A 27,143-nucleotide genomic window follows, 5' to 3' on the forward strand; every position below is an offset into this window, starting at 1 on the left:
TGTTTCTTTTTGATGCTACAATTGGGTGTTTTTTCCTACTTGGTCTTCCAAATTGCATATTCAATCCTCCATTTCATTCAATCCACTCTTTATTTCTTCTAGTGTATTCTTTATTTCAGATATTGCAGTCTTCATTTCTGACTGGTCCTGCGCTATGGTTTCTATGTCTTTTTTATACTTTTGGGCACCCTTATAATCATTACTTTGAACTCTGTATCTGACACATTGCTTACCTCCGTTACAGTTAGCTCTTCTTCTGGACAATGCTCTTGTTCTTTCAATTGGGGTCTGTTTTTGTTGTTGTTGTTGTTGTTTTATCTCCCTATTTTGGCTGCATCTTTGTGTGTTTGGTTCTGTGTATTAGGTAGATTTGCTATGCCTCCCAGTCTTAGTAGGTGGCCTTATGTAGTATGCGTCCCATGGACCCAGTGATACCGTCTCTCTGATTACCTAAGATGAGTGCTCTAGGAATGTTCTTTGTGCACATTATATGTGTTCTCCTATTGTAAATGAATATTGATTGCTGTTGGCTCATTTGTGTGTGAGATCAACCCTAAGGCCGGCTGAATATGAGGCTCGACCACCAACAGAATGTGCAAGCTGTTGTGCTGGCACTGGTGAAATGAAGCAGAATTCACCTCTGCAGGGTTTGGTGCCTGCCAACATCTCCTTGTGATATGTTGTTTGTGCAGTTTATTGGATCCTTCTCTGTTTTTGTGTGAAACTGGCCAATGGGTATTATTGATTTTGGGCCTCTTCAGAGAGACTCTGGTAGAGGTCTATGACAAAAGTTGCCTGTGACCGGTCCTGAACAACTTGTTTGGAACTATCGGCAATCGACGGCCTGTGACTCCCTCTTCTAAGCTTGGGTGAATGCAGAAAGCACCAAGCTGCACACCAAGGCCAGCTTTTACCAGGTTCTGGTCCAGAGGTAAGTCAGCAAAAGTCTCAAAGCACAGAGAGATTAGCCTCCACCTGCAAATTTTCTGTAGGGTTAATGAGTCACTGAAAGAGCTTCTGGTTGTGGCACTCAACAGGGTATAAGTTCCATAAGGTAGGGCAAGAGGCATTTCAGTGGGCTTATTGCTTCCCCACAAGCTAATACAGCATGGAGGAAAGTGCTCTGCCAGAGAAAGACAGCTTCTAAAATATGGGGGAATGACTCAGCACAGGGATTCTGGCATCTGATCCTTCAGCTCTCTCCCCAGAGCCACCAAACCCAGACTCCTCATTTGTCTCTGTCCTTCCTCTGCTGGAGCCTAGGATGAATGGCTGTGAACAAAATTTTGTGTGTTTTCCTTTAAAGAAGTTGCCTGCATTTCTAGCCATCTCTTCCTGTTGGACAGAAACCCTACTGCTTTTCAAAGCTGGATGTTATGTGGGTGCCTTTCCAGGTTCTGATGCTCTAGGCTTAGGAGCCCAGCTTGAGGTTTAGACCCCACACTTCTCAGGAGTAACCCACCCTCCCAAAGCTGAGATATCTCTCCAGAACTTTGACTGCTAGAGAGCCTACCATCACTCTCACACCTCCATACTTACTACCAGTCTCTATGTGGCCTCTTCTATAAGTCCTTGGTTATAAGGCTTCTCTCTAGCTAATCTTCAGTTGGTTATTCAGAATGATTTTTTAAATAATTTAATTGTAATTCCAGTTTGGTCCTGGGAGAAAGCTAGTTAGCTTCCATTTAATATATTGCCATCTTGATCTCACCACAGCTCTTTTATCCATTCCTCTACTGATGGTCACTTGGGCTGTTTCTTGATCTTAACTATTGTAAATCATGCTGCTATAATTATAGGGGTGCATATATTATTTCGAATTTGTGTTTCTGGATTCTTAGGATATATTCCCAGAAGTTGGATCACTGAGTCAAAAGGAAGTTTCATTTTTAATTTCTTAAGGAAACTTCATGATGTTTTCCACAGTGGCTGTACCAGTCTACATTCTCAACAATAGTATATACTAGGGTTCCCTTTTCTCCACATCTTCACCAGCACTTGTTTGTTTATTTATTTATGGAAAACTACACTTTCTATGCTTTTTTTGTTTATTTGTTTGAAGCCTAGTGAGAAGAAAAACATTCTCATAATCAAGAACTAATATGATTATTGCTAAAATAAAAAAGGTATAACAGTGGAAACCTTAGAAGAAAGGACACTTTAAACTGTGCAATGAGTTTAGGGAAGACTTCATCTAGGGATTATATATATATATGCAATTATTTGTTATGAATATTAATGATTTGGACTTGAAATTTGAATTCCCTCAGGAGACCATAAGGTAAGACCAGGAAGTGGGCAGAGCAACAGTGGTTAGAAGATGTGAGAGAGTATAGTATATTGGGAAGCTCAGCCATTTCAATAAGCCTAGAGTATAGATTTGGGTGGAGTGGAGTGAGAGTCTGGGATGAAATAGGAGACTGGATGATGAAGCTGATGTGCTGAACTGGCACCAGATTATGAAGAGCCTTGATTGTCCAATTAAAGAGTCAGGACTTAACATTGTGACAGGAGAGGGATCAAAGGGCTGGAGAAGGAGGTACATAATTGTAGCATTATCATATTAGAAAGCCATGGGCAGCAGTAATGTGGAAGTGGAGATCCCTCTACTAAAGATAGGCATTCAAGATGAAACCCAGCCTGGCGTAGGAGGAAGGTCACTGGATTTGGAACCAACAAACTAAGGATGAAGTTGGGATTCTCTAGGTCCATGCAGCATCTCCATTTGCAAAATGGTCTTGTGTTTAGGATTGGGCCACTGTGTTACCCACCCCAGCCCTCTCTCTTATTCCTGGTCTATCATCCTCAGAACTCTGGGGCTCTACGGATCACCAGCTAAAACTGTTAACCAATCTCTAAGGTTCCTTCTAGCTCTATCCTAGTGTTGTAAGGTGAACGAGGAAGTCATTTGCCCTGTTATAACAATCCCATGCCTTCATTGTGCATAAAAATGTTAAGAAACCTGGGATCTCCTTTAATTTTACTTTAGTATGGAAAGTCACTTCTTAATTGCATTGCCTGGCAAAAAGATCATGGCTTAGGAAGTTATAGATTCAGGTTTCAAATTCCTGCTCTCCCATTTGCTGCACTAAAAAAAAATCTTATAACTCTTTATACTATTTATTATCTTCAGGGCTGGTTATTTAATCTCTTTGTGTTCCAATTTCTTCATCTGTCAGATGAAGCTAGTAACACTATTCATAGGACAGATGTAAACATCAAATGAAATAATTGATGTTAAAGTGTTCCATAAGAGATGTTATCAAATGTTACATATTACAATCATCAGAACACCAAATGAAGAATCAGTTTTAAGTATATTCATCAAAGAAATTTTTTAGTGTAAAAGATCTAGCTGTAAAGTACTGAAATTTTTTCTAAATAAACAAGCCCTTAATATCCAGATAAATATTATCTTCAAAGATGTTCTTTCGTTAGGCAATTTGTTATTCTGACCATGTTGTTGTTACTTAAGATTTCTTTGAAATGTATCTATTGATGCTGTCTCCAAAGTTATTATATTCTTGGTAGTGGTAACTCTTTATTGAAGTGAATTTTGGTGAAAACCCATAGCATCATAGGTAATGAATATAGGGGGCATCAACCTAGATAACTTGAATGTGTTTAAAAATAAAAAATACTGTATATGCCATGAGCTTGTTTTCTTGTGTGGTAGGTTCTACTGTACTTTTTAATGTATGATTTTTCTAAAATTCAGGTTCCTGGCCTACACAAACAAATTCTACTGTTAGTTTAAAGAAATGTGGAAATTTACAATTGAATTAGTTTTCTTACTAATAAAATGGCATTCTGGGCCTTTAGACCAATGTGAGAAATGTCCCAGGTGCCATTCCTAGGCTCCTAAATCCCAATGTTAGAGAGCAGTACAGAAATTTGTGTTTAGAATGATCACAGATTGATCCCCTGGGTGATAATATTACATAGGTGGGGCTGGCTTTTGGGGAAGGGAGAAATTAAGCTTTATAATTTGAATCTTGGGGAACAAGTTTCTACTGGACTCGTGAAAATGATGCTTGGGAGCTGCAAATGATAGAGCTTCTTTCTCTGATTCTGTCTCTGAGACAGGGGCAGAATCACCACCCTATTGTCTGTATCCACAGGTTATACATATATGCACACAAATTCTTTGGTTGATCTCTTCCCACCCACCCACCAACCCCTGCCTTCCCTCTAAGATTCCACAGTCTATTACATGTTTCTATCTATGGATCTGTTTTGTTCATAAGTTTATTTTGTTCATTTGATTCCACATATGAATAAGATCATGTGATACTTGTTTTTCTCTGACTAGCTTATTTCACTTAGTGTAATATTCTCCAGGTCCCTCCAAGCTGTTTCAAAGGGTAAGAGATACTATGCAGCAGTAAAAAAATAAAAAATAAAAAATTACTAGAGATTTTGATTTTAGAGTTTTATGCTATGTTACCCATTTGTTTCACAGGGGACTGTCTTACAATAAGGTGTATTTTATAAATACTTCAAAGTTTGTCTCTTACTTCTTAGTGTCTGCTTCACACTGGCATTGCATTCATAACCAAGTACATACACTGTATAAATGTATAGTAGTATATGGATGAATGAAGGAATGGCCTCTTCTCTAATGGGAATTAGACTTGTATTGATAACATCAAGGGAAAGTATTAAAATTTAATATATCGAGGTGTGTGATGAGTGCCTCTCTGTGAGGCAGCCTGCCTCCCTAATCAGCTATTAAAGGATTGCCAACAGTGTTCTGTAGATCTTCTATTTACTGTAAATAGTCAGACAAGTTAAGGAAAATCCCTCTGCAGTGTTCTGCTGGCTAAATTCAGCCCCACAACAAAACTGATAGAGCAGAGCTATTTCTGTCTTAAATACAAATCCTTAATTCCATTAGAAATTAAGATAAAAAGAAAGAATCTTCTGTTGTTATACACTAATTGAAACCTGCTTCAGAAGACCACCCATGGTTCCAGAAAAGGGGGTTTTGCTTGTTAAGTTTTTAAAATTCAAGTCTTTTGGAGAGGCTAATTTGAAAGCAACCATAAATCACACTAACTCAAATGCCACTGGTGGTTCAAGAAAGGACCTGACCCTGGTCTGCTTAATCTCCACAGCAGACACCTTGTGACCTTCCTCTGGCTGAGATGTGACATAAGCAATGTTACTGTGAACTGTTGACTTGATTCAGTGTAATTATATGTCTAGAATCACATACCAGGCCTTATTGAAAATTCTTAGATATTAAAAATGACCAAATGATACATTTAAGCTGTATGTATAAACCTTATTGGATGCCAAATGGGTTTTTAAAAATCAGAAAATATCTTATTGAGTTAAAATAGGACAAACAGACAAATTCAGGATAAATAGCTAATAGCAAAGAGATCTTAATAATAGTGGTAATGATGAAAATGTCATTTATTTAACTATAGAATACTTTAGATCTCCTGTTAGAAACTCATAAGCTTGATTTACTTTTCCAAATCAGCCTACATAGACACCAATCTACATAAGCCAAGAGGCTAATGGGTCATGGTGTGGAAAGGGAAAGAAACTAAAGTCCTTCCCTTGTGAAAGCCAGTGTCCTTTAACACCACAGACTAATCAGCTGAGAGAATATCTTGCTTTAAAATAGCCCCTTTCCCCCCAGGACGTTTAAAGCCCCCTTTTAAAATCTAATAATACTAAAGGTCTGATGCACAAATTCATGCATGGTGGGGACCCTCTGGGTGGCCTGTGGGGATCAGGTGGAAACCCGTAGTCCAGCGCTGCCTGCATCTCCTACCTGCCACTCATGCTCATCCAGGCCCCACTGTGCCTGCTACAGGCTTGCACCAAGTCAGCCCCAATGGGGAGAGGCTCATGCTGCTACAGCACTGCTCACCAGCCTTGAGCCCTGTGTTTGGCACCCTCCTGAAGGGAGTGGCCTGCAGGATCAGGCCAAAACTCACTCTCCAACATCCCCCCCAGGGGTCACAGATTGCGAGAGGGTGCCGGCCAGGCTAAGGGACCCCACAGTGCATGATTGGAGCCAGGGAGGGACTGTGGGAGGTTTCCAGGGTATGTCTGGCCTATCTTGCTCAGTCCCAATTGGCTGGACCCCAAAAGCAAGCTGACCTACCAGTTAGAGCATCTGTCCCATGGTTGTCAGTGCACATCATAGCAACTGGTTGGCAGGTTGACTGTCTGCCCCCTGGTGGTCAGTACATGTCATAGAAAGCAGTTGAGTGGCCTTAGCATATCATTAGCATATTACTCTTTGGTTGAGCAGTAGACCAGTCACTAGATGACCAAACAATTAGCATATTAGGCTTTTATTATATAAAACTAGAGGCCTGGTGCAGGAAATTCATGCACTGGGGGAGGGTCCTTCAGCCCAGCCTGCACCCTCTCCATTCTGAGACCCCTTGGGGGATGTTTGACTGCCGGTTTAGGCCCCATCCTAGAGTGGGTCCTAAACTGGCGGTCAGACATCCCTCTCACAATTCAGGTCCGCTGGCTCATAACCACTTGCCTGCCTACAGGCTGGATCAGCACCTAATCACTCCCCTGCCAGCTTAATGGCCCCCAACTGCCCTCTCCTGCTGGCCTATTGGCCCCCAACTGCTCTCCTCTGGTGGCCTGATCACCCCTAACCACCTCTGCCTCAGCTCCTACCACTGTGGCTTTGTCCGGAAGGAAGTCGGACAGTAGGAAGATGTCCAGTCTCCTAGTCTAATTAGCATATTACCCTTTTATTAGTATAAATAAAGGCCTGGTGCATGGGTGGGGCTGGCTGGTCTGCCTGAAGGGGTCCTGAATCAGAGTGTGGGTCCCCTTGGAGGGCAGGGCTGGCTTGGGCGAGGGGCTGAGGGATGTTTGCAGCTGGCCATGCCCCCATTGGGGTGAGGGTCCCTGCTGGAGGGTGTGGCCAGCCTGGGCGAGGGGCTGCCGTTTGGGGTTGGTTTGCAGGCCGGCCAAGCCTCCAGCTTTGTCCGGAAGGTCTTCTCTTATTACTTATTACAAGCATATTAATTTTATTAGTATAGATAGGTTACTGAGGGGAAGGAAGGGAAGAAGAAATAAAGGGATTGCGGAAGGAAGGTAAGAAGCTAGGAAGAAAAAGGAAACTCTTACAGTGACCAGTGTTTCTCTGTGGAGTTATCTTTTTATAGTCCATGCCTCTCTAGGAGAAAAGCCTATTGCTGTCTATGAAGAATTGATACCAGTACATAAAACTTCTTCCATAGGTTCTTCCTTCTTTGTGTCATGAAATGAAGGGGAAGAAAGAGATCATAAAATCTTGATACCAAAAATTCTCAAATAACTCAAAGCATTTTCAGTAGCTTGATAATGCCTGAGAAATATAGGCAGTCACTAGTAAGGATTTCAAATCTTCCTCAAAGTTTGAGGGGCCAAAAGGGTTATATTGGAAAGATCAGAACTTAGTGAGACTCTCACATGGGATAGCAATACGGTGTACATTCACACCATCAATCACTTTCTTCTAGACATGAAAATAAGAATACCAGGTAACAATTTTATTCACAAATAAAAAAGGTATTACAAAACTATTCATATAAGAAAATTCCAGTATGTAAAAAAAAAATAATAATGAAATCTAAATTGAATCAAGCTGACTACCTTAAGGCAATGGTATATTTTTTACTTTTTTTGGTTTATATTTTTACTAGCATAGACAGTAAGTAGTGCTTAACCTAGGTGACAGCAACATTAACTTTATCTAAAGTAGAAAAACTTATATTTAAAATATATATTCCGTATACATAAAATTAGAAAACTCATGCCTTTATATTGTTGTCTTTCAAATCCTTGTCTCATTCTTGTAGATGACTCTTTGCAACATTAAAAGTCACAATTATGCATTCCCAGCTATGTTATTACTTAATGAGTTCCCAGCTTCAGCACTCTAGCAATTGAGTTTATTTGAGTGATAGAGGGTATTCCAACAATATGAAATGCAAAGTTGATTTTCCTCAAATGTTTACAAAGAATGTAGAATATAACACTGTATGTGTCTATAGTAGTGGGGTAAAATGTCTTCATATTAATAAAAATAATGCAGGATTTTTCAAATGCAGTGTCAAATCAAACTGACTTTTGACTCTAAATATTTATCTACTGATAAAAAGTGATGTTTCAGGATTTTTTGGCCAGTCTCACTCTCATCAATCTAGCTTTCTCCAGCAAGTGTTTGTCTTTAAGTTAATGAGGGCTCATATGGAAAATATATTCAGGTTACAAAAATGAGCACAACCTTGGCTTACTTGATCATCCCTCTTTCATAACAAAAATGATCAAATTGCATACAATGGAACACATATATGAATTTAAAGAGCATTTTTATAGACATCTTGTGATCAATTCCTAAATATTTCACCTGAGTTTCCTAAAGACAATTCTCATAAGAGTTGGTGAGTTCCAAAGTTTAAGAACTATTGGTTTATGGTTAAACAAAACAAAACAAAAAATACAACACGCAAACAAGAAGTAGAAATGAATCGATTATGACTGGGTGCTCAAACAAAATTGTGAGTTATCATGAGACACTCTAATTTCATATTTCAGTTAAATGAACTGAGGTCATGAGAAGGACAAACCCAGACAAGCTAACATGCACATATCAGAGCCTGAAACTATGGATAGAGAAACTGTTCTAGCCACAGAAAAGGGGATCATTAGGCTTTACTAATCTCTTACAAAGAGAGAAATGTCTGAGGTAATAAATGAGACAATAATGTCTAGGTTTTAAAATGTTTAGTTTAGGCAAAATTCACTGATTTGGATGGGATAATTCTGAAACAAAATATTTTAGTACATTCTAACATACTGATGCTCAAAGGTCTTTCTTTTTTAAAAAGTACAAATGGGACAAAGCTAATGGAATCAGTTAAAAGGCCAGATCTAATCATGTAGGTTTAAGAAAGAAAAAATAAATTCTGTTCAATTAACTTTTCTCTGGGCCATAAAAGATGCAGAGAAATGAGCCATCCCCAGTTTATGTCTGATCTGCATTTATTTCTCTCTTACCTATAGAGATATTTCTAGTGTGTAAATTCCAATGTGAGAAGGGATGGGGTAAGCATCTGAACAGAAGCTCCACACTTAAATCAGAATTGTTTGGCTAAGATGGGACATTATTGTCCTAACTAAGCTGATGAGATCAGAGGGAAACTATAATACTGGTTAAACTACAATGCAGTAGTTATAGGCTGTTCACTCAGAGGCCGCTGACAAACTGCTTTTTCTCCTGGTTATAATATGTAGTGTAGTCTCATAAGATTGTTCACTTGGTGATATGTTTCAGTAGTAAAGGGACCATATATGTTGTCATTTCTAAATTCCTTAGTATGAAAGGCAAAACACCACAACAACAAAACAAAACAAAAAACTCATAGATACAGAGAACAGGTTTGTGGGTGATTAAGAGAAAGAAAAAGAAAAAGATCATTATCTTAATAAATACTTTTCTATAAAAGAGAAATTCTGCATCTTCTGTCACAGAGACAGAGTAACAGATGCTGCCATACCAACTGATTTCCATAGAAATATTCTCATCTTTGTATGCAAGTCTCTAGAATGTGTGTGTTCAGTGGTTTTGGACTCAGGGTGATGGGTGGCCTTTCTCCACCTTGTTCCCTGACAAAGTCCTCTCATGACTAGCTCCAGAAAGTAGGTGTTTGTGAGCTGCTGGTTGAGGTTAGAAATGTTGATTCTTTAAAAGACTTCTTTTCCTCTAATTTCTAGTTTGGTCAATTGACTTCAACTAATAAACCCAATATTTAGGCAGGCAGAATGAAGTCAATTCTAGCCTTCCAAGTCAATTAGTTTAGATGACCAAAAAGTGACCTTCCTCAAATAGAAACATTCATTTTTAACCCATTCTACATAAAAAGTAAGGTAACTAATCTAACATTGACTTTTAGTAGGATAATTGACTATGTAAAATTATTTTAAAAGAAAATATATCGATAGATGAAAACTTATACTTTGGATCTTGAGTCTTGTGAAATCACATTCACCATGAAAATACACAAGAACCAAAATGCATTTCTGGTTCTTGTTATTGGTCCATAACCTTCCTGGCTGCCAACTCAGTGCATCAGTCCTTGAAGACATACTTGTAGCATAGAAGCTTCTTGTTTAGGAAAGATGCAAAGCATCATGAGTGCCTGCAGTCTTGTCCTGTTCTTCCTTGAGGTTTCAGCTTACAGCTGGTCTGGCTCAGAAGCAACTGGTTGAAAGGCTTAAAAAGTCATCAGTTTGATTCAGATTTAAATTTCCCTCCAGAAGCCATGAAAGGTCCAGACTGCTCAGTCCATAAGTGTAAGTGGAGGCGTGTGTGCCCCTTGGGTTCCATATGTGCACCTCTAATCCAGGAAGAATGGAGTCCTAAAAAGCTCCCTAAAACAGCAACAGAAGGAGAGCTTTAAAAACCATACCTTACAAATTAAAACTGGGAAACTGTAACTGTAAAAAAAAAACAAAACCAACAACTATATATAAAACTTTTACTAGTAATTCACATGAATTTAATCACATACAGACAAGAAGCTCATGTAATGGTGTTCATATATCCAGTACCCATGTACTTTGAGAATAAAATGAAGATTCCATAACAACTCATAGTCACTCAATATTTGCAAACAGAACTTAAAAAATGATAATGTAACCCAAGCATGTCAAACTCACGGCCCACAGGCTGTATGCACAGATTTTTGCGGTCCAGCCAATACAACGGTATGTAAGAAATGTTTTTTTTTGTGTTTTTTTTTTTTTAAATATATTTTATTGATTTTTTTACAAAGAGGAAGGGAGAGAGAGAGTTAGAGAGCCAGAAACATCGATGAGAGAGAAAAACATCGACCAGCTGGTACGTGCCCTTGACCGGAATCGAACCTGGGACCTTTCAGTCCGCAGACCGACGCTCTACCACTGAGCCAAACCAGTTTTGGCTAAGAAATGTTTTAATGAAAATTTTGTAACTTAATTTTTACAATATCCTGTTATACATATCTTACCTAATAAAATGGTAATATGCAAATTAACTGTCACTCTGTCACAAAGATGGTGGTGCCCATAGCCACAAGATGGCGGCGCCCAGTCCTCTCAGCTCCATTGGAGTCCCCCAGTCCCTGGGGTGAGGACAGGGGAAGGGGGAGGCAGCTGTTGAGGGCGGGCGGCATGAGCAGCCTAGTGAAGCGTGGCAATGAGGCAAGCATTCCATGCCCAGCTGCAGATGGGCCTCTGGGTCATGGAGAGCCTCTGGGCAGCAGGCTTGGAGTGGCCAGGCCCCATAGAGAGCTACTGGTGCACGGATTTGTGTGCAGGGCTACTAGTTATTAATAATGAATTACAATGTTCGCTAATGACGGATTACTGTAATTGTGTTGCATTCATTTCCCTTACGCACCTTATGCACAGGCATACCATCTCTTTCCTCTAATACTAGCAGTGAATGTTTTAGCAGTCGATTGTCATGTCATCAGTCTTATATTGACTTGTTTAGTGTGCGCAACAGGAAATATTTTGATTTCAGAGAACAAGAAAAATAGTTTATTTGTGTTACGCTTATTAATTTGTGCAGTTATTCAGTGTCTGGTAAGTTAATGTTCAAGAAAAAATATTAATTTTTATTAAAATGTTTTATTACTTTTTGTTAACAATGACTCATTTATTCCAGTCCTTTGTTTTTGGCATGTCTCTCTGGAAATAAACCTACATTTTTATGAAAATTAAAGCTTTTGGTTTTTTTTTTGCAGCCCACATAAACTTAAACCTTGTTTATTTGGCCCATGTTAGCCTTTGAGTTTGACATGTTTGATGCAAATCATAGCAAACAAAGTGTATTAGCAAACAATGCTGATTACAAACTCATTTCAACATAGAAAACCTATTTCTGTGTTGTACTCCTTTAAAGTAGAAAGATCTTAGGAGCCTTTTTACCCTTATTTAAAAGAGCAAAGATGATTAATGAACAGTGCCATTTTTCATCTTTGCATTTAAAACTTACACTAAACTAGTGGAGAAAATTTAGAAATAGTTTGGGAATGAAATTCCCCTTATAATGCTCTCCTGGGTATACTCACACTCTTCATAGGGCTGATGTACTCTGGAAAGTAGATCCCTTAGATTTGTCCTTATCACAAGAGGGCAGTGACCTCACCTCATGAGGGACGAGGCACTGGCCAACTGGACATTACTGTATATACGTAAGATCTTCATTTTATGCATTGACTCTTCATTAACTTGTGTACCACTAATTTGGCACTAGTGACATATTGGATACATTTATGAAAAAAATTCTTCCCGAGGCCTAAGGAGATTGTCTGAAAAGAGAATCTTCTGAAATACTCTTGACAATCAGAGATAGTTTAGTCAAATATGTCAATCAATAGATATAATAATAACCACATTAACATTATTGTGGGAGTCACATTATATTCATTTTGTAAATAAGGATATAGAGATTTTAACAGGTTAAAAAACTAGAATCCAAGCCATTTCATATCTTTCTTACCATTCCTCCCATTGTTTTATGTTGACACTTAAAACGTTGGTTAAAAAAAACATCACCATAAAAGCTTTTCCTATAAGTAAAGAGGCTGGCCTCCTTCTCCCAAACATCAAAGCAAATGATGTCCCAAATATCTTAGGTCTGGGGAGGGAGAAAAATTAAATCATACAGACCTAGGAAGGCTCTGACACCTGCTGGCTTTATTCTGAGCCATAACTCTCATCACCAGATTCTGGGTGGTATTAAACAACCCACAAGAAAGCATTGCATTTGGAAACAAATGCTTCATGTATTAGAAATCTGAACTTTACACCATATAAAGACAAACATGCTGTCTTTATATACACGTGTAGCAAATCATATTGTACAGCTTTAACTTATACAATGTTATATGTCAACTGTATCTCAATAAATCTTGAAAAAAGAGTGAATAGATATTAACAAACTGAAAATATAAGTGAATGCCTAGGGAGGAATTTAAAGTTTTATTTGAAATAAAATAAAATAAATTTTTAACCACTTAAAAAAAAAAAAAAGGTCTGTTATGGCTATTTTTGCCCTTACACATCTCCTAAATGGAAATCCAGTGCTTTCCTGAATTATGAATGAGCCCATGCCAAGGAGCCCAGCTGACTAAAGATGACCTCGAGGAACTAAAAGTCCTATACTTGGTTCATAATAGTAAGCTGCTGAAATCAAATTTTTAAATAAGTATATTCTCTACCTTAGAAAATTAGCCAATTGAGGGAAGTCTGAATTGCTTTTTGGAATCTAATGGATTGGATTCCAGTTAAATATGTAGCTGACCCTTGAAATAAAAAGGATCAATTTCCCAAAGAGATACAGTTGCCACTATCTCCTATTTTATTTTGAAGATTAAGCTTCTTTCACCAAGTTTTCCACATTAAGTAAATGCATCCCAAGAAGTACTTTTCAGAATCTGGAAAATGTTATCTTTTAGAATGGGCTCAAAATATTATTAGCTATTCTTCACCCTAGTTAGTTTTGCTCAGTGGATAGAGCATCGGTCTGCAGACTAAAGGGTTGGAGGTTAGATTCCAGTCAAGGGCACATGCCCCGGTTTCGGGCTCAATCCCCAGTAAGGGCGTGCAGGAGACAGCCAATCAATGATTCTCTCTCATCACTGATGTTTCTATCTTTCTCTCCCTTTCTTTCTGAAATCAATAAAAATATTTTAAAAATATATTATTTGCTATTTTTAATTTTAGAATAAAAATGAAAAGGATTCATTTTTTGAATTCAGAATGTCTTAGATTTACTTAAATTATGTAATAATTATAAAGCATCCTTGTAAAGCTAATAAAAACCTTTCATTAATAAATTACATTGTGCAACTTGAATGTAACACTTCCTCATTCATTTTATGTGTAATTATAACTTTCCAAAATAATTTGTGTTGAAAATAACTTTATGCAGATCATAATCACCTTAAGAACACTCTTTGAAAAGGAATTAATATCATTATATTCACTTATAAACTAAACTACATTTCTAAAATTTTACATTAATATAACTTTGATAATAGTACCTACCAACCCTATGTCCACCTCACCAACAACATAAACAGAAAAAGGTAGAGAATGAGTTGGTTTTTACATAACTTGGTATCAAGATGTTTCATTCCTTAGTATTTACATCACAAAATTGAGGACAAGCTACAAAATTAAGATGAGTGGTAATTCTATTTACTGACAATAACCTGAAATACCAGTAGCACAATCATTTTAGTTACTCAGAATTTCCCCTAATGATGTATGGGAAGATGTAATAGGTATTTGTGAAGGGAACACAAGCAAGTTTGTTATCAATGCCATTTGGATTGATAAACAAACAAACTTCAACATCTTGTACTGAAAATAGAACTCATGAAACTCTAAGAGTTCTATGACTTTTATTTTGGAGTACCTGCCAAGGCCTCCCATTGGGATAGTGAAATTAGTTTTAAAGGGGGTGCAGTCCTCTCTATGCATCTCTGATCTGCTGTAAGGCCAGTTACCTGCTCTGGACTGCTGGGAGTCCTCAGCCCCGAAGGTTTGGGGGCCACAGCCATCCTTGAGACCTACCCTCAGCTCAGCTAACTCTTTTTTTGTTGTTATTGTTAATCCTCACCCAAGGATATTTTTCTAATGATTTTTAGGGAGAGAAGAAGAGACAAGAAAAGACAGAGAGAAACATCAATGTGAGAGAAACACATCAATTGTTTGCCTCTTGCAGGAGTCCCAACAGGGCCCAGGCCTGGGAGGAGCCTGCAACCGAGGTATGTGCGTTTGACCAGAATCAAATCCGAGACCCTTTGGTCTACAGGTCGACGCTCTATCATGAAAGTTATAAAAATTAGGGATGGCTCAAGAGAATAAGGTCAGTAAAAGTCTTTCCCAACTACAGAGATATGCATTTTAAAAAAAAATTTACACCACTAATTATTAGATGCAAATTAAAACCACAATGAGGTACCACCTCAAGGCTGCAGAATGGCTACAATCAATAAATCAACAAACAAGAAATGTTGGCGAAGATGTAGAAAAAAGGGACTTTAGTACACTGCTGATGGGAATGCAGACTGTGCAGCCACTATGGAAAACAGTGTGGAGTTTCCTTTAAAAAATTTAAAAAATGGAACTGCCATTTGACCTAGAGGTCCCACTTCTAAGAATATATCTAAGAAGCTAGAAGCACCAATCAGAAAGAATATATGCACCCTTATATTCATAGCAGTGCTAAAAAAAACAACTGTCATACATTTACACAAATGGAATACTATACAGCTGTAGAAGAAGAAGAAGAAGAAGAAGAAGAAGAAGAAGAAGAAGAAGAAGAAGAAGAAGAAGAAGAAGAAGAAGAAGAAGAAGAAGAAGAAGAAGAAGAAGAAGAAAAAGGATCTACCATTTGAGACAGCATGGAGGGGCATGGAGAATATTATGCTAAGTGAAATAAGCCAGTCAGAAAAAGACAAGAATCACATGATCTCACTCATATGTAGAATCTAATGAACATGATAAACTGATGAATGAAAAACATCCAGAGACAGTGAAGCATGCCATAGAATGAGGTATTTGAGATGGAAGTGGGGAGGGCTGGAAGAGATTATCCAATGAACTTTTATGCATATATGCATAGCCCATGGACAGACAATAATGTGGGGAAGATCTGGGGAGAGGCAGGAACAAGGTGAAGAGGTCAATGTGGGGCGGCAGGGAGGGACATCTGTAATACTTTCGACAATAAAGATGAATTAAAAAAACCCTATAAGTATATATTCTTCTTTAACACATAAGAAGTTATGAAAGATGGCAAACTTTATCAGGTTCCCTCACATATTGTGGAAGGAACAGAATTCATTCCCTATGGTCTTCCAAAAGTCAATGCTTTGTCCACAGTAAAATCAGTCATTGCCTTACCTGGAGGGATGTCTGAGTTTGAGTGGTTCGGTTAATGATATCTCCACTCGTTTGACCTAGCTGGCTTCTAGTAATTAGTGCATCCTGAGTTCGCACTGGTTCTGTCAGTGGGTTGTATCTAAATAAATCAGTAGCTTCTGTAAAGTTTTCAGAAGAAGCTTGAATTGGAACAGTGCCACCAACCAAATCCTGACTACTGTTTGAATCCAAGGATTCATTTTCTGGGTTGAGAGAATAAATATCTTCTCCAGTGAGTTCAGGATAAGAGTCACAAAAGGAGATATCATCACCATAAATGGGATTTTGCATCAGAGGCCAGGCATCCGAAAACTCGCCACAGATGGACTGAGAAAGGGACCCGAAGAAAGATGGCATGGTCTCTTCCACCGGACCTGCATTTCTGAACACATGTTCAAAAGGCTTTTAAGTGTTCTATAGGGAGAAAATACATGACTACAACACAACATTCCAATAATACTTCCAAGTTTTCTAGATGAAATAGCAATTTATTATCAGAATTCCAGTTGTTATAAACTTGCTTTAATACAATAAGCTTAATTCCTCCAATTACTTTAAAATTTAATATACTTAGTTTTAACCAATGTAGTTATACATAATACAATGTCTAAAACATGCAGTTTCTTGGGTTTTAACTGAGTTTGAAGGCTGTTCTAAAATTCTATGAGTACATGACATGTTAAAAATTACTTGCAGATACAGAAGTGTCATAAATAATAAATATAAGACAAAAATAAAATTGAGAAGCCCTAGCTGGTTTTGCTCAGTGGATAGAGCTTCAGCCTGTAGCCTGAGGGGTCCCAGGTTTGATTCCAGTCAGTGGTACATGCCAGGATTTGTGAGCTTGATACCCAGTAGGGGACATGCAGGAGGCAACCGATAGATGATTCTTCTCTCATCATTGATGTTTCTATCTCTCTCTCCCTCTCCTTTTTTCTCTGAAATCAATAAAAACAAAATAAAACAATAAAATTGATGGTAAAATATAAAAAATGTTGTATTGGATATTAGTAACCTTGAGAGATTGACCTAATTCTTGCCAAACACATGCTCCCTCCAATGACCAGAATGGCATTAATGATATTAAAAAGTGATGGCCCATGAAATATTTTTAAATTTTTCAAATGAAAATTGGTAAATGAATGTAATGCATATTTGCACAAGGATTATGAAATTATATTGCTTAAAAAATACCCAGTTACCTCTCCTGAAGTGTGGCCTGGGAATGCACCCTGCAAGCAAGAGTCACCTGGTCGATGCTGCAGGAGTCATCACAGCACAAGGATGGGATCAAGTGAACAGGCCCTAGGAAAGACAGCAGAGTTATGAAGCATAATGCATTTCCTGGGAATATTCTCTTTAATACCAGTTCAACATTGTTCTTGAAACTAACTATTCCCTTTTGGGTAACTTTTTGGGGAAAGAGAATATGAGTCTTAATTTTTCTCTCTGTTTTTATCTTTTAATAAAGATGATGAACTATTTATACGCTATACCTAGAGTAGTCAAAATCATCCTATCTAATCAAGAGGGAATATGCTAATTGACCCTCACGGCATCACAAAGATGGTGGTGCCCACAGCCAACAAGGAGAGAATATGCTAATTGACAACCACTCCCTCAAAGATGGTGGCACTCACAGACACAGATGGCAGCACCCAGTCCCCTCAGCCCCGATGGGGTGGCAGGTGCCCAGCTGCTCGTGTGCCTGCCTTCAGAGTTCCCCAAGTAACCAGGGCCAGCTGAGGCTTGCGCTGCCAGCAGTGGCAGCAGCAGAGATGTGATGGGGGCATCATCTTCCCCTGATCACCAGGTCACCTCCTGTCCCTGAGGGCTCCTGGGCCCTGAGAGGGGGCAGGTCGGGCTGAGGGACCCCTGCTCCAGTGCATAAATTTTCATGCACTAGGCCTCTAGTAGAGATATAAATTATAATGGCGATTGCCAGGTGCTGGAGGAGGAAAAACGGGAAGTTAGTTTATAATGGGTACAGAGATTCAATTTGGAAAAATGGAGAAGTTCTGAAAAATGGATGGTGGTGATGGTTGCACAATAATGTGCATGTAGTTAATCCACTGAACTGTACACTTAAATTTACTGAAGAAAAAATTTAGATATAAAGAGAGACTAGATACACTTAAAAATAAATCTTCCTTAGCCCTATAAACTAGAAATAAACACTGTCAATTTGATGAACAGCTAGATTTCTCTCTATGTATACACACATATAATTCTAATTTTATAAAACCATAAATATACTAAAGCATCCAGGCAAATACAAAGATACACATATATATGTAGAGAAAAAGGCTTGAAGTAATTATATGTATACATGTACATATATGTTTATGTATATTCAAATTTAACATGAGAATCATCTCTTTACTTTTATAAACAGGAGAATAATATGAAACTAATATTTCCCTTTTGGAAACATATTGAGATGCAATTGAAAACCAGTGTTAAGCAGGATGGACACCCAACTTATTTTCATCTGAATCTCTCTCAAACAGGCCAAAACTTGTGCTGTCTGAATAGGTGTTATTATGACCATGAGCAACTCACTTGGATTCACTACCAATTAACTCAACAAATGTGTCATGCTCACTGTGGAATTTCTCAAAATTATTTGAAAGCAAAAGGCACTCCCATTCCGTATAGAAAAGTTTAGTTCAAGGGCTCAATCAATGAAAGTATAAAATGAGCATAAAACAGCCTAAAGGGCTTCCACTTGCCAAATCTAGGAAAATTTGAACATCAAAATAAATTATTGCAAAGGGTTGTAACCCATTGAATTAGGTCCACTAATTAAAGTAAATAAATGGAAAGAAGGGGACATTCTTTCTGACCATAGTAAGCCAACTAATAAATGTAGAAAGAATGATGCAATTAGAAAACCAGCAATTGTTAACCATTATACTCAGGTAAGAATCATCAGAGGACGCTAAAGTACTGGGCCAAAGTTTGGAAGCAATAGGATGTTTACATAATCTCAAATAACCTCCGACAAAGCTCCATTAATTACCAGGAACAATGATTATTTTTGAATAAGAGGGAGGGAAGGAAGAGGGAGGGAAAGTGGAAAGCAAGGTGGCAGCTGGAGGGAAAGTGCAGCTGCACTTTGACTACTCTAGGTATAGCGTATAAATAGTTCATCATTTTACGTGTCCCACCCTGCCTGCAGCAGAGAAAGCTTGCAGACACCACCTTAACCAAGTGACCCTAGTTAATCTGACCAGAAATTAGATAGATGTACTTCCTGATATGGGGCACTGAGAAATACACAACATCACCTCTGTGGTATTTCTGAATCTAATCTAAAAGAAAAAAAATCAGAAAACCCAAACTGAGGGTCATTCTACAAAATTATTGGCCTGTGTTTGTCAAAAATATTGTCATAAAACACAAAGATTAAAGAAATATTCCAGATTAAATGAGAGTAAAGAGACAGAACAAGTAAATAAGTGTTATCTGGGTTTTCTTTTGCTACTCAGGACATTATTGAGATAATTAAGAAAATCTGAATATATTCTGTATATTATATAATAGCAATAGATTCAATGTTACTTTCCTGATTTAATAATCATGCTTTATGAAAGAGACTAATCTTGTTCTTAGAAAATAAACACCAAACTAATAAGGGGTAAAGGGACATCATATCTGAAGATAATTTTTAAATGGCAAGTGAAAAAAAAATGTGTATATATACACATGTAAAAATGTGTGCTTATATGCAAAATATACAAAACATGTATGAATATATATATTAGGGGCCATTGCAGGAAGATTCCCTGCAATGCTTCTCTCCCGCCCCCCACCTCTCCTGCTGCAGTGGCAGCGGTGGTGGTCGTGGACGGGGCAGGCTAGCGAGACTGGGCATGCAGGTGGCTCAAGCTGCTGCTGCTACCTGTCCCACCCTGCCTGCCCAACCTGCCGCTGCAGCTGCACTTTCCCTCCAGCTGCCACCTTGCTTTCTACTTTCCCTCCCTCTTCCTTCTATGCTGTCTTCAGTCTTCACTCCTCCCTCCCTCAGCATATGCAAATTAATTGTCATCTTTGTTGGATTAATTTGCATACTCGCTCTGATTGGCTGTGGGCGTAGAGATGTATGGTCAATTAGCATTTTTCTCTTTTATTAGTGTGTGTGTGTGTATATACATACACACACACACACACACACACACACACATATATATGGCGAGGTGCCAAGCAGGGCTGCAGAGCTGCGAGGCTGGGGCCTGATCTCCATAGACCACCCCAAGGGACCCCACTTGTGCACAAATTGTGCACTGATCCTCTCCTATATAATCCTATATAATAAAAGGCTAATATGCAAATAGACCAAATGGTGGAACAACTGAACAAATTGGTCCCTATGACCACCAGGTGGTCCCTATGACCACCTGCTCCACCATTCTGCCTTGGCCAAGGCAGAATGGTGGAGCAGGTGAGCAGCGGTGCAAGACCAAGGCACTGGTTGCTGTCATTGGGGTGAGCCTTTGATGGTTACTTGAAAATTCTTTGCTCTCGTGCACCGTGGTCCCTCCCAGTAATCACACCCACTGCCAGCACCGGAGCTGCCATTTGTACCCACTGCCAGTGCCAGCCCCACTCACATCCACAGCTAGTGCCAGAGCCACTGCTCGCACCTGCTGCAGGAGCCCAGTGCCAGTCCAGATCACTCAGTATCATCAGTGGGTGTGAGCAGCAGCTGTCAGCCCTGATCGCCCTGAGGGCTTCTTCACCTCCCCCTGCTCCTGAGAGGTGATCAGGGCAGCGACCACCACTCACACCCGCTGCTGGCGATAGCCCCAGTGGTTCTGCATTGTCAGCGCGTGCGAGTGGCAGGGGTGGGAGTGGGGCTGCCAGCAGACAGAGGATCTGGGGCTGAGGCAGGAGGGGTCAGGCAGGGTCACGGAGGATGGCCAAGATCCACTCCTGTGCCTACTGCAGCCTTGCAGCCCGCAGTTCCTTTCAAGATGCATGAATTCGTGCACTGGGCCCCTAGTGTTAAAATAAAAAGTTAAAAGAGAAAAGGCACATTAATAAGGAGGAAGCAATTTAAATGAAAAACTAGGCATTAGCATGGGGGGATTAAGCTCGGCATTCTAAGAGGACATAAAACAAGGCTATCTATATATTTAATTTTCCTTTTCATACGGAAGTTCAGGTGAGACAGAGTTTATGCAATGCTGTATTTTATTACAATTACAATTTGAATTTCTATCTTAAGAAATTATCCCTCACTCTGATTCTGTGTCAATGTCATGATACAGTATCTAGGAAACAATACTTGGGGCATTTTGAGGATCTAGTAGCTATTGGTAGCTGTCTAAGAGTCTATCATCAGTGTAGGCAGAGACAAAAATAGATCCCTACATAACAGTCTTACATTCCATTCTTAAGTATAATTCCTAAAATGGAATATAGTCATGATCAGTAGAAAAAGAATTATGTTGTAAACTCCTTATTCACATATGAGATATTACCCTGTTTCCCCAAAAATAAGACAGTGTCTTATATTAATTTTTTCTCCCAAAGTTGTGCTAGGTCTTATTTTCGGAGGATGTCTTATTTAGGGGAAACACGGCAGATCGAAAAGCTCAATCCTGCAATTTCTTGAAAAGAAAGATTGAGCCGAGGCCGGTTTGGCTCAGTGGTAGAGCGTCGGCCTGCGGACTGAAGGGTCCCAGGTTCGATTCCGGTTGGGGGCATGTACATTGGTTGCGGGCACATCCCCAGTAGGGAGTGTGCAGGAGGCAGCTGGTCGATGTTTCTCTCTCATCGATGTTTCTAACTCTCTATTCCTCTCTCCTCCTCTCTGTAAAAAATCAATAAAATATTTTTAAAATAAAAAAAAAGAAAGAAAAAAAAAAAAGAAAAGAAAGATTGAACAGTGCCAAGAGAATAATCCATCTCATTGGGATACATTTTGCTTAAAGAATGAGACAAAGGGTGATATCAGTATTGCTTCAAAGGTGCTAAGAGAATTGGGAAGTGAGGAGAGGAGGGAGGCTAACAGCTAGGGCAGGTTTCTAGAAAGGGTTGTTGGCCACATAAAATTTTACTCTGCAGAGGAGATGAGGTCACTATAATGGGGATAAGAGTGGTGAGTGTAAGTGTAGAAACCTTGAGTTAATGATTTAAATAACTGGTAATGGAAGTTGGTACTACCTTTGCCCTTTTTGTCCACATCAGAAACCAATGCCCACTTGAATTACTTCCCTGAACTTTCATTTCTGTCAATAACTTATCAGACAATATGGTTTGTGGAAAATCCTGTCATAGGGCTTTTTCCTCCACCTTCCTGAAGAAATCCAAGACCGTAAGGTGAATACATGAACTTTAGGTGTGAACCCAGTAGAAAGGAAGGGATACAAAATCCTCTTCTACAAAAGTTGATAGTGTTTTAGATCAAATGATTCAAAACAACAAATACACGTTTGCTCAAAATTGCTGAAAACTTTTAGAATTTTGATCACTATTTTCTTCTTAATATTTAAGTGATACAACATACACCAAACATTTGAATAACCGTAGAGAATAACTATTTAACAAGATTAGCTTTAAGTAGAAACCAAGCGGAGCAACCTATCCTTGGGACAAACTGGAACAGAACAGTTCCTTGCAGCTTCAGTGTCATTTATCTGGTTTCCTTAAAGGATTCACAACTGTCTGACTTACCGCAGGTCTGGGCTAAGTCCCGGTGGCACTGACAGCAGGCTCTGGGAGCAGAGTTATTGAGCTGAGGTCTGTCAAAACAGGACAGTTCAGAACCATTGTACTGAATGTCCTGGGCTCTCAGAGACCCTAAAGGAGGGGGTGAGAATTCTGTCAGTAAAGACAATTTCCTCTTTAAAGGACTTCCTTCACATCATATTACAGACGAGTACCATCTTAGCATTTTTTAAAAGGCTATCATTCACATTTTAAAATATTTCTTCTTACACAAAGGCACAAATATTAAATAATTTGTTAAGAAAGCTCAAAATGGAGAGTACTTATGTTGCCAGCACTTAGAGCAATTTTTATTTTTGCCTAGTGGCACAGGGACATCCCTGCCACCCATCAGTCTGCTCCCTCAATGCCTCTTTGGGACAAAAGACTGTGAGATTTCTTTTCATGTGCTCTCTGCCCCTTAAGTAGCTCCTTGATTATCATCTTACTCAAGTCTCTCGTGGAACACGAAAACGACAATGATGATAATTGCACTTCACCAATGCTGAGAAATAGAAAGAGCTCAAAACTTACAGCTGGGTTTTTTCTCCATAAATTGTCTCTTACAATAGATGATGCAGAGAATGAGCAGAGCCAGCAGGACAGTAGCCAAGGCACTGCAAATCACGGCAGCCAGGGCTGTGTCTCTCGGGCTGGAAGCTGTGGACGGGATCTTCACGAGGTTGACCTTGCTGGTACCTGAAAACCAGACGAATGGAATCAGCATTCTCAACTACCCAAAAGACTCAGACACTTACACTGACCTCGGCTGTCATTATTAACAATGGCCTTCATGCAATATAAATCAAACCCCAGGAAACCAGTTGGAGGTACATAAAGATGGCTCAAGCACTCCCTCCTCTTAGAAAATATCTTGAATACTACAGCTCCACCCTGAACTGGAAATTGTGTAATGTGCTGCTCCTTCCTTCCCACGACACACACCCTCAATACTGCTGCAGGAAGGTGCTTTTAGGTCCCCTAGACCAGAACCATTTGTGAATTTGGGAATTTATCATCTTTATCTCTGTGTCCCCAGTACTTAGCAATGTGTTTGGCACATAGTAGGTACTTCACATTTATTTCATTGGAATTAAGTAACCTACATTTTAAAATAGACTGAACTATGGTATGCTTTTAAGGGCAACTTTAGGGAAAAACCAGAAGTTGGGTCATTCAGGACCTAACACTAGGTCCCCAATTTCTGACACAATAAACATTTTTAAATCTTAGCTGTTACATTACTGAACAACATCTATTTGTAGAGAAAAGACTGACACTGTTGTTATCTGATGAAGAGGCATTCATACTGATGTGTTAAGAAAGCATCAAGAAGAGATTCTGTCTTTGAGGATGACACTGCTTTGTGGCTAAGGGCCGAGAATTGGAGTATCCTACTGTCCAGGTCAACCTGTAGATGTGTGACCTTGAGCAAATTAATGTCTCAGAGTCTCAAGTCCATATCTGTTCATCAGAGGTAGAAATAATACCTGCCTCACCTGGCTGGTGAGAGGATGAAATGGGTGATCATAAAAGCAAGCCTTGTACCCAGTACTACAGAACCATGGTCGGCAAACTGCGGCTGGCGAGCCACATGCGTTCTTTGGCCCCTTGAGTGTGGCTCTTCCACAAAATACCACGGCCTGGGTGAGTCTATTTTGAAGAAGTGGCATTAGAAGTTTAAGTTTAAAAATGTTGGCTCTCAAAAGAAATTTTAATCGTTGTACTGTTGATATTTGGCTCTGTTGACTAATGAGTTTGGTGACCACTGCTATAAAACATTAGCATTGTAGCAATGAAGAGCACAGTTGGCACTTAATCTTTGGGTACTGGGATGGACAAACTCAGTTTAGAAATCTATATTCAGTGAAGTCCCATTTAACTAGCCTCAAAAGAATTTGAGAGATGAAAACCTAAACAGAGGGATTTTAATTTCTCTGGCTCCAAGTAACTGCCCTTGAGCTGAGGTGGGACTCCATTTTGCTCCCTTCAGTTGCTTTCAGCTCCTTAGCAATACCCAGCAGAGGCTCCATCCTGCCTCATAGTAGCATGTGCCGCTCATGTAATTTTAAGTTGTCTAGAATCCACATTAAAAAAGGAAAAATAAACAGGTGAAATTAATTTATTTTTCTTAAGCTAATTCTTAAAATATTATCATTTCAATGTGCATTCAATGTAAAACTTATTGACATCTTTTGCATTCTCTATTTTATACAAAAATGTCAAAGTCGGGTATGATTTCACATTAACAGCACATCTCCATTTGGACTAACCATATTTCAAGTGCTCACTGGTCACATGTGTCTAAGGCAATCATAATGGAAATTGAAACTCTAGAGATTAAAGGCTGGTAACAGGCAAGCCAACTCAATAGCTGACACCTTTCTCCCCATCCCTGGCTACACATGACCCTGAGGCTAAAACCAGAGAGAATGTTTTGGGTTAATATTATTGAATCAAAAATATAATAGGAATGACTGTCTTAGAACATTGAATCTCGGTATTTCTAGGCTCAATGATTCTGAACCCCACTGATAAGTTTTATTGCTACCTGGAAAGAAAATTGTTCAGAATTTATATAAGCTATATTCCTTGGATAAACAGGAATCATAATCAAATCACACATTTTAAAGAATATTCCTTATGAACATGGTTAATATCTTTAATCACAAACACTAACAAATAGATAACTGACAAGGGATTTATATCCTATGTAAGTAAAGTATTAATAGTAGACTTAATTGAAGGGGAAGTTATTTGGAAAATAGAAGTATTATGTGGACCAAATTGGAAAGTTGTGGCAAACTGCCATCTCATTTATGTTTGTGAGCAAGGCAGTTTACAGGCGTGCGATCAGGTCTCTTAGCTTACACTTTCCATTAAACCACCTGGCTCTAGTGGTCATAAAAATGAAGTATTATAATACATGATGTAAGTTGAAGATATCAAAGCTTCTACTTATGTTGTAACTATTAAGGTAATCAATTAACATAGTGTTGGATATTCAAAAAACCCTACTAAAATAGGGATTTTAATTTAATGATTAGAGTCCTGTAAGTTTCTTGTTTAAAATCTCCCTAAAACATATTAGTCAACTTATTTATCTTGATATAAAAGGAACTCTTTCTGACTTATAAACAAACTGAAATGCCCCAAAATGGAAAACGAATTATTTTTATTTTTTAAATATGTTTTTATTGATTTTTAGAAAGAAAGGAAGCAAAAGTGATAGAAAGATAGAAACATCAATGAGAGCAAGACATTGATCCACTGTCTCCTGCTCGCCCCTTACTCGGGATCAAGCCCACAACCCCAGCACATGCTCCAACCAGGAATCCAACCATAACCTCCTGGTCTAGTTCAATGCTCAACTACTGATCCACACCTGGGCAAGAAGTTTTATTTTTAACTTGATGGTTGGGATTCAGAATTTATTTCCCCAAGCCAATCATGAAATTCTTGCTAATATATACTTATTCATGATTGAAAACTACAACTATAATTGCAATTTTAAAGGAAACAAGTCCCTTCTCTCTATCCCTTTCCTGGGCATCTGAAAATGAAAAATGCAGTAGTTTACCACTCAACTTTTGACACCTATATAAGAAAAGGCACCTTGTTAACTCAGACACCCCCTCAGAAAGTTCCTGTGGGAAGTCAAGTTCTGGAATGCATACTCCCTTTTTTTTTTTTTTTTTAATATATTTTATTGATTTTGTACAGAGAGGAAGGGAGAGAGATAGAGAGCTAGAAACATCGATGAGAGAGAGTCATCGATCAACTGCCTCTTGCACACCCCTGCTGGGGATATGCCCGCAACCAAGGTACATGCCCTTGACCGGAATCGAACCCGGGTCCCTTCAGTCCCCAAGCCGACGCTCTATCCATTGAGCCAAACCGGTTTCGGCATGGAATGCATACTCTTGTTTATATGTATACATGTATGACACTTATAGCAAACATAATCTTTTCTATTGGAAACTAGTGGCCTGTTGCAGAAAGATTTCTGCAAGACTTCTGGTGGGCTTCCCTCCCGCCACTGCCACCTCTCTCACCTCCCTACCTTTCCCGCTGGCTCCGCCCGCCCTGTCCCTCCCCACCGTGCCTGCGGCCACCACTGTCACCATCTCCACGGCCCTGCGTGCTGCCACTACCGCTGCACCCACTGCTGCAGCTGCCTCCGGGGCAGCACCCATCCGACCCGCCATGGCCGCTGTCCCCCTATGCCTCCTGCCTCAGGGCCACTGTGCACCTCGCCCCACCCCACCCCGCCCTGCACGTGCTGCCAGTGCTTTCCCTCCAGCAGCAGCCACCTTGTTTTCCACTTTCCTTCTCTTTTCCTTTTATGCAGTCTTCAGTTCACTCCTCCCTCCATGTATGCAAATTAACTGCCATATTTGTTGGGTTAGTTTGCATACTTGCTCTAATTGGCTGGTAGGCGTGGCTGGTGGGTGTAGTGGAGTGGTGGTTAA

The 27,143-nt window shown here is 39.3% G+C and overlaps 1 protein-coding gene across 4 annotated transcripts in view; it reads right to left on the minus strand.

Annotated features, from left to right (window-relative positions):
• Positions 1–7,508: 7,508 nt before the first annotated feature.
• The window catches only part of TNFRSF19 (TNF receptor superfamily member 19), a 102,716-nt gene continuing 83,081 nt past the window's right edge, over positions 7,509–27,143 (minus strand). For all 4 annotated transcript variants that reach the window (XM_084879433.1, XM_084879432.1, XM_084879431.1 and 1 more), the window contains exons 7-11: positions 23,206–23,370; positions 22,639–22,764; positions 17,160–17,262; positions 15,940–16,339; positions 7,509–10,407 (exon numbers count right to left, since the gene is read on the minus strand). In XM_084879433.1, the coding sequence (XP_084735559.1) occupies positions 10,396–10,407; positions 15,940–16,339; positions 17,160–17,262; positions 22,639–22,764; positions 23,206–23,370 (806 nt within the window). In that variant the 3' untranslated portion in view covers positions 7,509–10,395. The remainder of the gene's footprint in view (positions 10,408–15,939; positions 16,340–17,159; positions 17,263–22,638; positions 22,765–23,205; positions 23,371–27,143) is intronic.

Source organism: Pipistrellus hanaki (genome assembly GCF_964339955.1).
Source record: "Pipistrellus hanaki genome assembly, chromosome: 3".
NCBI classification, from domain to species: Eukaryota; Metazoa; Chordata; class Mammalia; order Chiroptera; family Vespertilionidae; genus Pipistrellus; species Pipistrellus hanaki.